Below are 13,346 nucleotides of genomic sequence, written 5' to 3'. Positions count from 1 at the left end.
TTACTCCAAAAAGACGCACGTGGCCGGTTGTCTGGTGGCTGACTACAGAGTCCTGATGACGCGAACGATCTTGCGCCGGCAGATTGGCAACCGAATTTACTGCTTAGGTTACAATCAGTCATAGATCCAGGCATACAATACATCTATACATGTACATACATACATGCATATATATATATATATAGACACAAGACCACACAGCGGGTTATAGAAGGAGTTTTCTTATTCTATTTTATACCAATCCTCAGTCGCCCGGAAATAACTCCCGTATACGGACGTGCTCTGGGCAGCAGGGAAGTGTAAACCTTCGGGAATAGTTAATCCGAGTAACCCCGGGTAGGTATTCGCTTATTCTTAACCATTACAGCTCGGTGACACAGTGTATGAGTGATCCTTAACAGGTAACTATTCAACAGTTGTATCTGTATACATAACCAACGCAAAATGGTGGAACAAACGTTTGGAAATCGTGGATGATCACGAAGAAACACGTACGAATTGTTCGCACGATAAATGTTTATAGATTAAAGGCGGTTATTTGTTTTTACCAGTGTCCGGGTTGCGTACGATAATTCAGAGTTCATTTTTAATTAAATGACCATTTCATAAATGGAGAAAATTGAAGGTAGATGGTCAGCACAGTTTCTACATTTACAAAAATCGTTTATTTATAACGACTTCCTACATTAATTTCTACCTAAATATGTTTGTTTACGAAAAATGATATTTCTTATAAGGCAGCTGCCGATGTTGGAAAAAATTCAAATTCGATGTTATTTAGAAATAAATTTCACTCGAATATCTTGTATGGCTCTGAACGTGCTTAAGAATGTGGTGCCTTCTCTGAAAAATAACATCTTTGATTATTTATCCGTGAGATTCGATGCAATTGTTATTGCTCGACTTTAGTACCTTGTTTTTACCAATGTTAGCACCAGCAGCGACTGGCGTCGGCTTCGCCTTCGGCGTCACGTGATTACTACGTAGGTCACGCATGCATATACGTATGTGTGATTATCTCAATATGATATTATTTCCTAATCATTTTCTCAGTACAGTCCCGAGTACCGAGGGCGAAAATCTCCACATGAAAAAACGAAATGCTACAGTAAACTGTTCGAATTGGTAGAGAAGTAATGAAAAATTTGAGGGGTATAAGATTTCCACACTTACGCGTCTTCTATATTCGATAAATATGAGATATACAGATTCTTACAACAAAAATACACCAATACATTCTCATTTGACGCAGAAATAAAGAATTGGCATGAATTCTACGAAATCACAATTTTAAATTCATTAAATTCGTTCCATTTTTTTTTTATTTCTACGTCAAATGAAAATCTATTAGAATATTTTTTTCAGAATTGCGTCTAGAACGGAGCCTGTTAAACTCCTTTTTGCGTTCGAGATACGTGGACTTGAATCCTTGGTGATGTCTACGACAATGTTGAAATCGACTAGGGCCCGCCATTAAGCACTCAGCGACGACGTGTAACACAAATTCGTTAAACGTGTCAGTCATCTTCAGGATTCAGTTATTATTTATTATTCGACCACACCTTGTGTGATGAATATACGATTTGACAAGTATTTCATAGTTAATAGCTACTCGAATAAGGTTATAAATAAACATGTGAGTCACCCGTATTGTATCTGACAGACGCGTAATGATGATGCACATCCGCAACGTTAGGGAAACGCATAAGGCACCTGCACTAATGTGTCGAAAAAGTCGTGTTGATACGTATTTTTAAACGTTTTGATTGTAATTCGTAACTACTTGTTAAGTGCGGAAATTTACCGAAGCAAAAATGTTTCAAACTGTCTATAAATACACATTTCTGAAACGTGTCGATCATCATTGTTATTCTCGTCTATTATGTCGTTTGTGGACTCATCTGTGTCGCAAAACGGTTCAACTCTTATTCCTCGTTTAACAGTATCGTAAATTGTGTCGTGTTAAACGCGAAAAACACATGCATTCAATGTTTTACAAGATAATTCAGATGGTACGTATTTTCAAATATTTTTTTAACACGTCAGGTGTACTATTTCGAAATGGCATTGAATAAATGTTCACAGTGCACTGGAAATATAAATATTTACGACATAATTTAGCGTGAGATAATCCTGTGAAGACACAAACATGCAAAATCAATATTCAAAAAAAATTTGTTTCAATCTATCGTGGAAAAATGCAAGCTGGATACACGCTTATTTTTTAAACGATGTACCACAGTTGGCCACCATCGTCTGTTGGTTAGATGATACGTGTCAGATGTAACTTCAGTTGCCTATGTGCCGGCGAAACATCTTTCGCGTCTGGAACATTCACCGAAAACTTCCGGTATACCTACAGGATAAATTCATGTCGACGAATAAATACTACTACGCGAAAAATTTCGAAAAGTTTTGGTGAGTCCGAAAAATTAACGACGGTATCCAATACCATTGATAGTATTTATACGCAAACGTAGATATATTCTGTATATATATGGGGTATAATTCCACATCAAGTCGCCAGACTTTGTCACATATCACTCAGAATTATACCGTCAAAAAATAGGACAAGAAATTTTAATTGCTTTTCTATAATCGTTCAAACATTTAAATAAACAAGTTTTCATGGTAAATGCCCGGTTGAATTTTTTTATTTTTTATTTCAAATCGTCTGACAATACCTTATTTGATCCTCGAAATTTTCGTCCATGGCTCTGTTACGTCCATGAGTAGAATTACTCCTGAGCGGTAAGAGTAAACTGGTTGGCTTCGCTTTTAAGTTCCAGGACAACCGGAAATCAGGATGAGGATCGAATAACGTAGGGTTTGTTTGAGATATTACTAATATATTTATTTCGAGGAAATTCAGATGACGGTAAAAACGAAGTGTGCTGTATGAAGCTATGTAAGAAGTTCAGATGTGACGTTGTTGAGAGTTAGCATAGAAGTGTCCCTCGAGACGTGAAACGTACGGGTGCAGAAAAGGTGTGACAATGCTAGGAGTAGGGAATGGAATTTGATGAGTAAGCGTGATAGTGGATAGCGTGAGACTACGTAGAGATAAGAGGACAGGACAGAGACCATGAGATTAATGTAAGAACTGTGGGAGAGTTAGCGAGTAGGAAAAATAGAGAGAAGTGGTATGCTGGACGTAACAGCTCGTCGTGGTAGATAACAATTTATTATATTTTTCATCCAGTTGAAGATCTTCTTTCTCGGTCACGGAATCGCAATTAAAAAGTATAATAATGATAGCGGTACGTTGAAATGTACTGAGATACATTCTTGTAGGAAAACGAACAAGTAAAAATAATTCATGGATGCATTTTTTTCGAACTTTGGTAATCCGATAAAGACCTCCGTCGAAGAGAACGTATCAATTTGGTTACATATAAAATATCGCGTTGAACAAAAGTTATCTCTCGAGATAACGTATGTTCCCCCCCCCCCCCCCCCCCCCCCCTCTAACTAACAAGCTAATTTATTATCAAACACAGCGCAATTATTCGATTATTCAAGATTTCGTCAGAACGGCAAAATTTTAAATAAATCGTTGAAACCTTTCACGAAGCTCATGATTCCACTATTTTTTTCCTTCTTCATTTGGAAAGATATCCCAATGAATTATACTGTCCATAATGTTACCTATGTAAAAATTATTTGTACGTGAAGGTATGCATCTACTCTGTCGACCTCTTAAAAACCTATCGTTATCACTTCCAAAGCATTGCATAACAGTTATACGTATAGTCGTAGTGGTTCTCATATATGTCAGCCGAACTTTTGTCACATCGAATGACTCATATACTTGAGACATAGTGAAAACAGTACTTAGCACAACCACTGGAATTAACATTTTTGTATGTTTGATATTGGCATTGGAATTGAAAACAACAAATATGAAAGAGGGATCTTAAATTGATTGTGCGAAAGTGAATATTATACATTGCAAAAACATCATAAATGTCAAATACATGTGGACTTTTAGTTGGGTAGGAAATTGGGCGCCAGAACTGATCGCCCGTATCTGTTGTGAAGTCAAAAAATATAACCAAGCAGCAAACATCAGTCTCTGAAGTATGGATCGGTGATTCGGATATTACTGCTTCGTCTAGCGATATTGTCAAATCATTCCACAGTGAAATACTTGACGGGCATGTAAAAACAGAGTTCAATGTTCTTTTTCTTTTTTTTTATTTCATTGCTGTTTCTTTTTATGCAATTTTCAGCATCAATGAAAAAAATTTCTTTCAGGTGAATAAATTTCGTCACTGACCTTCGTTATGAGAACGAAATATTAGAAGAGCCGAGTTATTCAATAGTGTAGACGTTACCATTTCCCGGTATGCTTAAATGCACTCTAAAATAGTAGAGCTATATCAGGCTGTATTACGTCATAAGCGAACAGTAGCGGGAGAAGTTTCTTTTTCACTCACGCTGCATCATTGAAACAAAAGGCATCAAAGCAATGTTGAAATAACAAGTATCGTGGATCGAATGTTATTCAGCGGACACGCACAGTTAGCGTTTCGTGCTATTAAGAGCTGCAGCGTTTTAAAATGTGGTCAAGATATTGTACACTGGTGTTGTTCTTGCACGTCATCACCGCAGTGCCGGGATCCAATGGCGCGCGAATTCTTGGCATGTTTCCGTTGAACGGCAAAAGCCATTTTACCATGTTCGAGGCCGTGATGAAGGGCCTTGCAGATCGAGGGCATCGCGTTGACGTGCTGAGCACTTTTCCTCAGAAGAAACCGTACCCCAATTATACGGATCTGAGTATAGCGGAGTGGGTTCCAGTGATAGTGAACAACATGACCTACGATTTCGTACTAAAGATTGCCGGCTCCTTAGAAGAAACCTTCATCGATCACACGGGCAACGACGTTTGTGATTATCTGAAGCTACCTCATCTGCAAAAACTTATCAATAATCCTCCCGATGATCCTCCCTACGATTTGGTCATAGTCGAGGTTAGCATCATGATTTTCCATGTAAAGAATTACGCACGGAAAAAATTCGTTTGCTGATGTAGCAAGATTTAGTGTTGACATAGAGACAGCAAGAAAAAATTTGTTACAATTGCTAAGATTTTCACTTTCGACTGAGTGGCTTGCTGAATTGACAAGTCTACTGTGCTTTACTTGCAGTCTTTGCTACTGGATTTAAAAACTTGTTTCCATTAACAAAAATGATTCCTGTCTCTGTATTAACAATGGAACCTGCTATAACATCGAATCGTTTTTTTTCCCATGGTTTGATTTACGATTTGAGCAAACCGGTTGATTGCAGTTGTTTTATGCCAACTGTTACCTTGCCTTCGGAAGACACCTCAACGTACCAGTCGTAGGACTGACCTCATCCCCGTTGCTTCCGTATATCAACGAACCTCTTGGAAATCCCCTGAACACTGCCTACGTTCCCGAAATCGACGATGGTTCCGTATCTCATATGAATATCTGGCAGAGGCTCAAGAATACCTTGGTCACGTGGATGAAAATCTACCAAAGTAGGTACTTTACACAGGGTCAAGATGAGACCGTACGCAAGTACTTTCACCCCGACATGCCTGGTATCAGACAACTAGAACGAGAGCTGGCCTTGCTACTGGTCAATTCCCATTACAGCGTGAATGGCATCAGGCCAATGACCCCGGCAATCGTCGAAGTGGGAGGACTTCATGTAAAAAACGACAGTACTGAGTTGTCGAAGGTAATAAAATTGATGAAAACAAAAGTTCTTTTTAAACTGCGCGTTCTGCAAAGCTTCTGAATCAATACGCCTGAATGTATTTCGGTCAAGATATGTGTAATTTAAAGGTTCTACGAAATCAGTTAGTGACAGTTGCGAATTAAAAAAATTATTTTCCAATATTTTATCAAGTTAGGTATGGATAGGAATTGATAGCGAAGTCGTATAATGCAGATACGAATTTATGTAACATTTTTAGTCCGATGTCTAATCTCTTACTCTGCAAGCCACTTATCGATAAGATGCCGGAATATCACACTTTATAATATGAAGATTAAGCTTGTAAATTTAAAAGCGCGGACAAAATATCAAACGTTATCTAAATTTTACGATAAGAGTTATAAAATACCGGCTAATATTCTACTCCCAAACATTAACGAACCCTTTTGATCATGGCTAATACACGATCAGGAAAATCTCGTGATCCATAATAAATGTATTAGAAATCATGGGATCTGTTATCTGTTACAGGAGTTGAAGAAGTGGCTAGACGAAAGTGAAAAAGGCTTCATCTACGTGTCCTTCGGCTCCATGGTCACCATTGAATCTTTCCCAGAGAAAACTCTTCTGGAAATCTATACAGCGTTTAAAAAAATCGCTCCTATTCGGGTGCTGTTGAAGGTGGCGAACGCGAAATCCTTACCGCCTGGTCTCCCCTCCAATGTGTTAACATCGAATTGGGTGCCGCAAGTACAAGTTTTAAGTGAGTACGACTGATGGTCAATAAGAAGACTCACTAGGTGGATTCCTTATTTTTCTCATCAATTCTAATCTTCTCGATCTTCACCGAAGGTCACTTTTAACGGCATATAACACTTCCAGGGCATATGAATATCAAAGCCTTCGTGACTCACGGCGGTTTGATGGGAGTCCAGGAAGCCGTGACATATGGCGTGCCGTTAATCGGTGTTCCTCTGTTCCGCGATCAGCCAGTGAACATAAAGAATTGCGCTGATAAAGGTGCCGCGATCTTATTGGATCACAGAGATTTAACGGCGGATAAAATCGTGGCCAGCGTTAACGCGGTCACTCACGATCCGAGCTACAAGTAAGACGGAAGGCGACGTTTTTGTCCAAACCTACGAAGGGCACCGATCGGTCACTTTCCCCCATCGATATTCTCCGTATATCGTTAAGCCATCTTGGCAAAAAACAACGTTTAGGATATTTTTTCCATGCTTTTCAAGCTTAGTCGTAAATCAAATCGTGAGACGTACAAATCACCAGTCTGGAAACCAAAATGTCGTTTCTTGCATCGTCGTAATTGATTCTTACGGTGTTAGTTAATCGTTAGATCCTTCAGATACTAGGGTGAATGGGTTATAAGTTGATCCCAGTTTCACAGACTATCAGTAATATTTCAGCTTTCTTACTCGTTTGCAGGAAAAATATGAAGGTGTTGTCTGACCGGTTCTTGGATCGACCCATGAGAGCGGGAGAAACAGCTGTGTATTGGATCGAGTACATATTGAAGCACGGAGGCGATGCTTTAAGGTCTCCGGCAGTCAAATTGACGTGGTGGCAATTGGCTCTGCTTGACGTTTACGGAAGCGTACTAGCTGCACTATTCGTCTTATCTTACACAGCCAAGCTGATACTGTCGGCTATCTATCGTCGGCTTTTGTACAGAAACAGGACTAGGTCAGCAACTAAGAAGAGAAATTGAACCTGCACAACGATGGGAAGATATGACCTATTTGAAATTGTGAATCGCTAATCAGGAATATAATTAGAACAATCAAGGAAGAATTGCGAATTGAAATAAAATTTAAATCATTTGCTCATGATTTTAGAAAACAGAATCCAATTGTTCGATGTGAAATTCTGGGTTTTTTTTTCAACTTTTAATACGCAACAATTTATCGAATATCAGACTTGCTCGACGCAAGTCACCGACTGATTTTAGGTTTAAGATACACATTCGTTCAGAGCGAGAATCAGACTGAGAATTTTCGGAAATTCCTAAGGGTATTGCAATGGGCCGGGAAATGGAAAATCATAACTTTCGTAACTCAACACTTTTCTATTGTTCTCCACTGTGGGGATTTTTTCAAATTAAAATGATATAAATACTTAACATTAGGTAATCTGTTCAGTACTTTAATTAATTTCGTAGGCCTCAATCTGATTCTAATGTCCGCTATCGATATTAGAGATTGAATAAATGATCGCGATGATCTAGTTATAAGGTTATACATATCTTTCAACCCAGTGTAAAAGATTTAATAACAATAAGGAGTGGTTTGATTTCTCGATAAAATCTCCGCGGGAGTAGTAAGAATAACTTGGTGATAAGTTGCAATATCTTGACTACTTGCGTTTAATACGAAACACGCATGGACAACGTGATTAGTTTACTATTCATTGGCTACTTCAAACTTTGTACGATAACGTTTAGCCAATAATCGTTGACGTGTATTGAATGGATTGGATGGAACTAATGAGAGTCAATCATATTCTAGACTATGTCAGGTATTATAATCTGGGGATTATCGTGTATGATGTCACGTTCACTGTAATAAGTGCCTGATCAAGCTTTGAATTTCATAGTCAATGTCAATATCTTCACCTGTATGGCTCTGAGTTAGTGAAGTAGAACAGAATTTCACCTCATTCGCGGTCAACTATAAAAGTATCATAATATCAACAAAATTATGTTTATAGAATGAAATGTTGATGTTTCGGAGAAAGTTCTGTTTCCCAGCTCTCGCAATCAGTCTAGCAGTTCTGCCGCAGTCGACTTGGTTAATCACCAACGGACTTGACTGAAACAAACTTATTAAAAACACGAGCGTGGTTTTGACGGTTACAAATCGTCCCGATGTTACGTGCCGCGTGATTCTTTTTTTGCTTGGTCGTTTTTGCGTTAGTAATTCAATTTCACAAAGAAACACTGAGAGTACTACCGAGAGGAATGTGGACAATATTTGCACGACATATTGGAAAATGGGTTGGTTTGACAAAGCCAAGATCAATACGCCGGTATAGAAAGAAAGTCAACGGAAGAAGAATACACGCGAAGAAGAAAGATTGGCCAAAGTTTACCAAGGAACTAAAAGGAACGACCCTGGGGAAAAAACGAAGTAATCTTTTCAGTGACGTATAACAAAGATGCGTCACGTCGCCTGTCGCTGTCGTGCGATTTTGCAATCATTAGTCAAAGTGCGAATTCATTCCTTATCGTTTGTAAATATCAAAAATGCATTCAGTCAACGTTAGCAACTTCTACGGAATACAAACGGGTGGAATTGCACATATGCCAACGCATAAGCATTATCATTATAATTACATGAAAAGCTACCGTCAAATAAAGTGGTTTATCAATAATAGCCAGTATAGGAACCAGTGAAAAAAAATCGGCAAAAATTGATCCGTCCTGAAGATAATCAGTTCAACTAGATACAGTGGCGCCGCGCTCGTACAATACGACTACCATCATACTATCAGTCGCGTTGCGGTACTTGCAGTTTTATCATCAATGCAGTCGTGAAGTCATAAAGTTCTGAATGTCTGTCTAGAAGTAGTTACCAGCGAGAAATTCTCGATTTCAATTTAGAGTATTTTTAGGCGGTTCTGGTTTTTAAATTTACTTGCATTGTCCATTTAAAAACTCGCATTTAGGTAATCTAATTCGTAAATAATAAAAATGAAGTACTTGTGCAAATTGTTGCTGATAATATTCTGTCTCCTGAGTTCAACTAGACATGTCAATAGTGCTCGAATATTGGCAGTGTTCCCTCTGGATACAACGAGTCACTTTATTATGTTCGACGTCGTAGTGAAAAGTCTCGCCGATGCTGGGCACCAAGTTGACGTGTACAGTCATTTTGCCCAGAAGAGAGCATACCCGAATTACACGCACACAAGTATCGGAGATATTAGTCAAACCACAGCGAAATTAGGTTTGACATACGACTTCATCCATAGTTATAGAGGTACGAAAGATGCCATGATTGAATTGGCTGGAAACATGGGCTGCCAGTTATTAGGACACCCTAAAATGCAGAAGTTGATAAAAAATCCACCGACAAATCCGCCCTACGATCTTGTCATTACGGAAGTAAGCGGCAAACCCTCAATATTGATAATATCAAAAATTTCGAGAATTCGTTCTAATGAAGTCAATTTTTTATTCTAGTCATTCTACGGTAGCTGCTGGTATGCCTTTGGACGACACTTGAAAGTCCCGCTGGTTGCTCTTTCCTCCAGATCATTACTGACGTTCTCCAACGCGCCGATAGGAAATCCTCAGAATACGGCATTCGTGTCAGAGATCACGGATGGCTCGATTCTGTACATGAATTTCTGGCAGCGTTTTAAGAATACGTTTAGCGCGCTATGGAGAAACCATGAGTTCAATTGTCATACAGAGGTGCAAAGTGACATCGTGAAAAAGTACTTCGGCCCGCATATGCCAGGCGTTAGGGAACTTGAGAAAGACGTAGCTCTCATTTTGGTCAACTCACATCACGTACTGACCGGAATTCGCCCATTGACCCCTGCTGTGGTTGACATTGGTGGAATACATGTAAGCGATGACGATACAGCACTACCGACGGTAAGCACGGAAGAAAATCTTGAAAATAGTTAACTAGTCAGGAGTGCGAAGTAACGATGCAATAAGTTATCGATATAATTCGAACTTTATGCTTAACGTTTTAACCGATAATGAGTACGTTTGACGGTCAACAGGACTTAGGCAAGTGGTTGGATGATAGCAGACATGGCTTTATCTACTTCACCTTCGGATCAATGATCAGAATCGAGTCCTTCCCCAAAGCTATGCTTGCAGAACTTTACGCAGGGTTCGCCAAAATAGCGCCCGTTCGCGTGCTGATGAGAATATTGGCACCCGAAGATCTGCCACCTAATATGCCGGATAATGTGCTGACTATGAGATGGGTTCCGCAGATTAAAGTGTTAAGTGAGTAGAACAATATGTGATTAGTGATGTTGGTAACGCAGCATGAGAAAAGGGAAAACGATCTTCACGTACCACGGTTTGAGGTGTTTTTTCCTAGTACATGATTCGAATTTTTATTTCAGAACACAAAAATATACGGGCATTTGTTACGCAGGGTGGTGTGCTGAGCCTTCAGGAAGCTCTGACCTTTGCAGTTCCGATTATTGGAATCCCGATTTTAGCGGACCAGCCAGTTAATGTAAAAAATTGCGTGGACCGTAAAATCGCTGTAATGTTAGATTACAAGAATTTCACGGCAGAAAAGTTTGTCGAGGCGGTAAATGCCACGATCTACGACCCACGGTACAAGTGAGTTGGGAATTTACGCATTATAAGTCTGTCTGACGTATTCATTGCCTTTTCACTCACCAAACGTCTTGCTGACGCGTAAAGTTTGGTGGAAAAATTTATCCCTGAACAACAAGCTGATCGGTCGTACGATTCCTTCTTATACAGGCAGAACGTGGTTGCTGCATCCGAGAAGTTTTTGGATCGACCGTTGAACGCCCGGGACACTGCAGTTTACTGGATCGAGTACATCCTCAGACACGGTGGTGACTCATTGCGATCGCCAGCGTTAAAATTGACGTGGTGGCAGGTTGCCTTGCTCGATGTTTACGGATGCATTTTTATAGCAGTGCTAACAGTGCTCTACTTAGCTAGACTAATTCTCTCGACGCTTTTGCGCCAAATTATCTATGTAGCAAAAAAAATTCCGACCTCGAAGAAGACGAACTGAGGAAGAAAAGAATAATTCAACGAAAGACTAGGAAATGTAACTGAATAACGTTATGTTAACGAAAAGTAACCAAAATAATTAGTTTGCAGTGAATCGCCGTAACACGTAACAAGGGCCGTAGTTATCGACGCGTAAAAAATGACTCGGTGAAAAGATTAATTGTCTTGAAAACCAGTTGGCGACGGTTTGAATAAATCTCTAAACCTTGAATAAGTTAATGTCGCGAATTTTTTTACACGTGTTTAATGAGGCATCAATTGAGGATATTGCTCGAAATATATTGTGTCTTAAAGACGAGCTTTTAAAATTGATTTTACTTTATTGTTCATTATTTTATTTACATTACTTATAAATACATTTGTGAAATCTGTAGTACTGGGAAACGATAATCTTAATTAAGCAATAGGAGAGGGTTGGATAAAGGATCGGTCGTCTTCTAAACGTAAAAAAAACCAGATTCCGAGAGTGTGCAATTCGTTGCGATTGAATAGTATGATGACGTGAATTTTTTCTCAAATAAAAACACTAATCACCACTAAAACCTCGCAGTTACAGATTTTTTTTTAAGCATTCTTACTTTTATAATAAAATATATACTGAGAACATGTCCGAAATACGTGGAATTTAAACGAGGAAATTCACTCTGTTGTCGGCACGGGTTATAATTGAGATAAAAGTATGAAAAAATTAGGGAATTGCTTTTGAATTATTTGAAATTGATTTGGAGGTGTGTGCTTGGAAAAATTCGTCAACACCCTAAATACGAGACACCCTAATGGACATGACCATCTCAAGAGTATTGAAATATAAAATCCTGTTATTCCGATTATTAGCAGAACTAAAACTCTTCAAGACCAAGTTTTTATTCTTACAAATGACGACTTCTTTCACGATCAAATCAATTCTGAAATAAATAAATTATATTAGACTCGATTTATTAAATTCATTTTCGTGTTGTTGTCCAGCAAATAAAATTTGATTTTTGCGAGTAACTATGAAATAGCACCTCTGATGAAATTTTTACATCCTGTTAACCTCAGCGCGACGCATTCGGATTTAAGAAACCGTAGCCAATAATCGGATTCTGTCCATAAATTGCGAAGGTAACAATTCTAATGTGGGAAAAGTGATCGAAGTGAACAAAAAAAAAAAAAAAAAATTCAGGAATAATTTCTTTTCTTGCCTAACTCGTGTGTTCAAGCGATAAGAGATTGGTAGATCACTCAGAATCAAAAAAGAGCGACAGCACCTGTGACACTTTAAAATCTGCAATAAACCGGTGCACTTTACCGATCAATTCGATCTGCATCTACCGAACAGAGGTCAAACTAATTGGCCTTATTTGTCGCAGAGGTCAGCACAAGGAGAAGCGTGCACTGCAGGTCGTACTCCAGACGCCAAAGTAATTCTGTCTCTAAAAGAACACACATTGAAAACTGTTTAACGTTGCGTAATTATTGTTGCAACGAAGACTCATTCCGAACAGCTGAATACATATATAGACAAAAGCTGATGGGTTGTTCGAACGACAGTTGTCTCGTTCGCTTTCTTGTTTTACTATTCAACGAAATCTAACCGTCCGCCGGCATGCTATTAACAATTATGCGCATGTAGTCATATGCAGACATAGGTACAATCTGTGAGTGACACTAGACTGAAAAGGAACGGGACGCAAAATAATCCTGCGAGTCTCGAGCAGTAAGGAAATAACGAGATACCTATCGATGTGGGTCAAAAAAAAAAAAAAAAATACGGGGAGACACGGAAAACATACCGTGGAGTAAAGAACTGGCGATACTTGTTCTGAATAATTAACATTTAAACCGCTTAATTAGCATTTAGCTGATGAACCCGCGTGTAATGGCTGTAACCTTGGCTTGAAAGGAATAC

General features: G+C 38.9%; 2 protein-coding genes across 10 annotated transcripts in view; one reads left to right on the top strand and one right to left on the bottom strand.

Moving 5' to 3' along the window:
• The window catches only part of Dh31-R (Diuretic hormone 31 Receptor), a 159,071-nt gene that overhangs the window by 93,492 nt on the left and 52,233 nt on the right, over positions 1–13,346 (bottom strand). The window lies entirely within an intron of this gene.
• LOC124212107 (uncharacterized) lies at positions 239–12,389 on the top strand. The gene is made up of 11 exons (XM_069133759.1): positions 239–336; positions 4,258–4,976; positions 5,296–5,715; positions 6,226–6,457; positions 6,577–6,802; positions 7,138–7,414; positions 9,398–9,814; positions 9,893–10,312; positions 10,447–10,678; positions 10,801–11,026; positions 11,174–12,389. Exons 2-11 carry the CDS (start codon positions 4,563–4,565, stop codon positions 11,454–11,456), a joined length of 3,147 nt encoding a protein of 1,048 aa, XP_068989860.1. The 5' UTR covers positions 239–336; positions 4,258–4,562; the 3' UTR covers positions 11,457–12,389.

Source organism: Neodiprion pinetum, chromosome 2 (genome assembly GCF_021155775.2).
Source record: "Neodiprion pinetum isolate iyNeoPine1 chromosome 2, iyNeoPine1.2, whole genome shotgun sequence".
In the NCBI taxonomy this organism is placed as follows: domain Eukaryota; kingdom Metazoa; phylum Arthropoda; class Insecta; order Hymenoptera; family Diprionidae; genus Neodiprion; species Neodiprion pinetum.
This window is presented reverse-complemented; position numbering and strand designations above follow the sequence as displayed.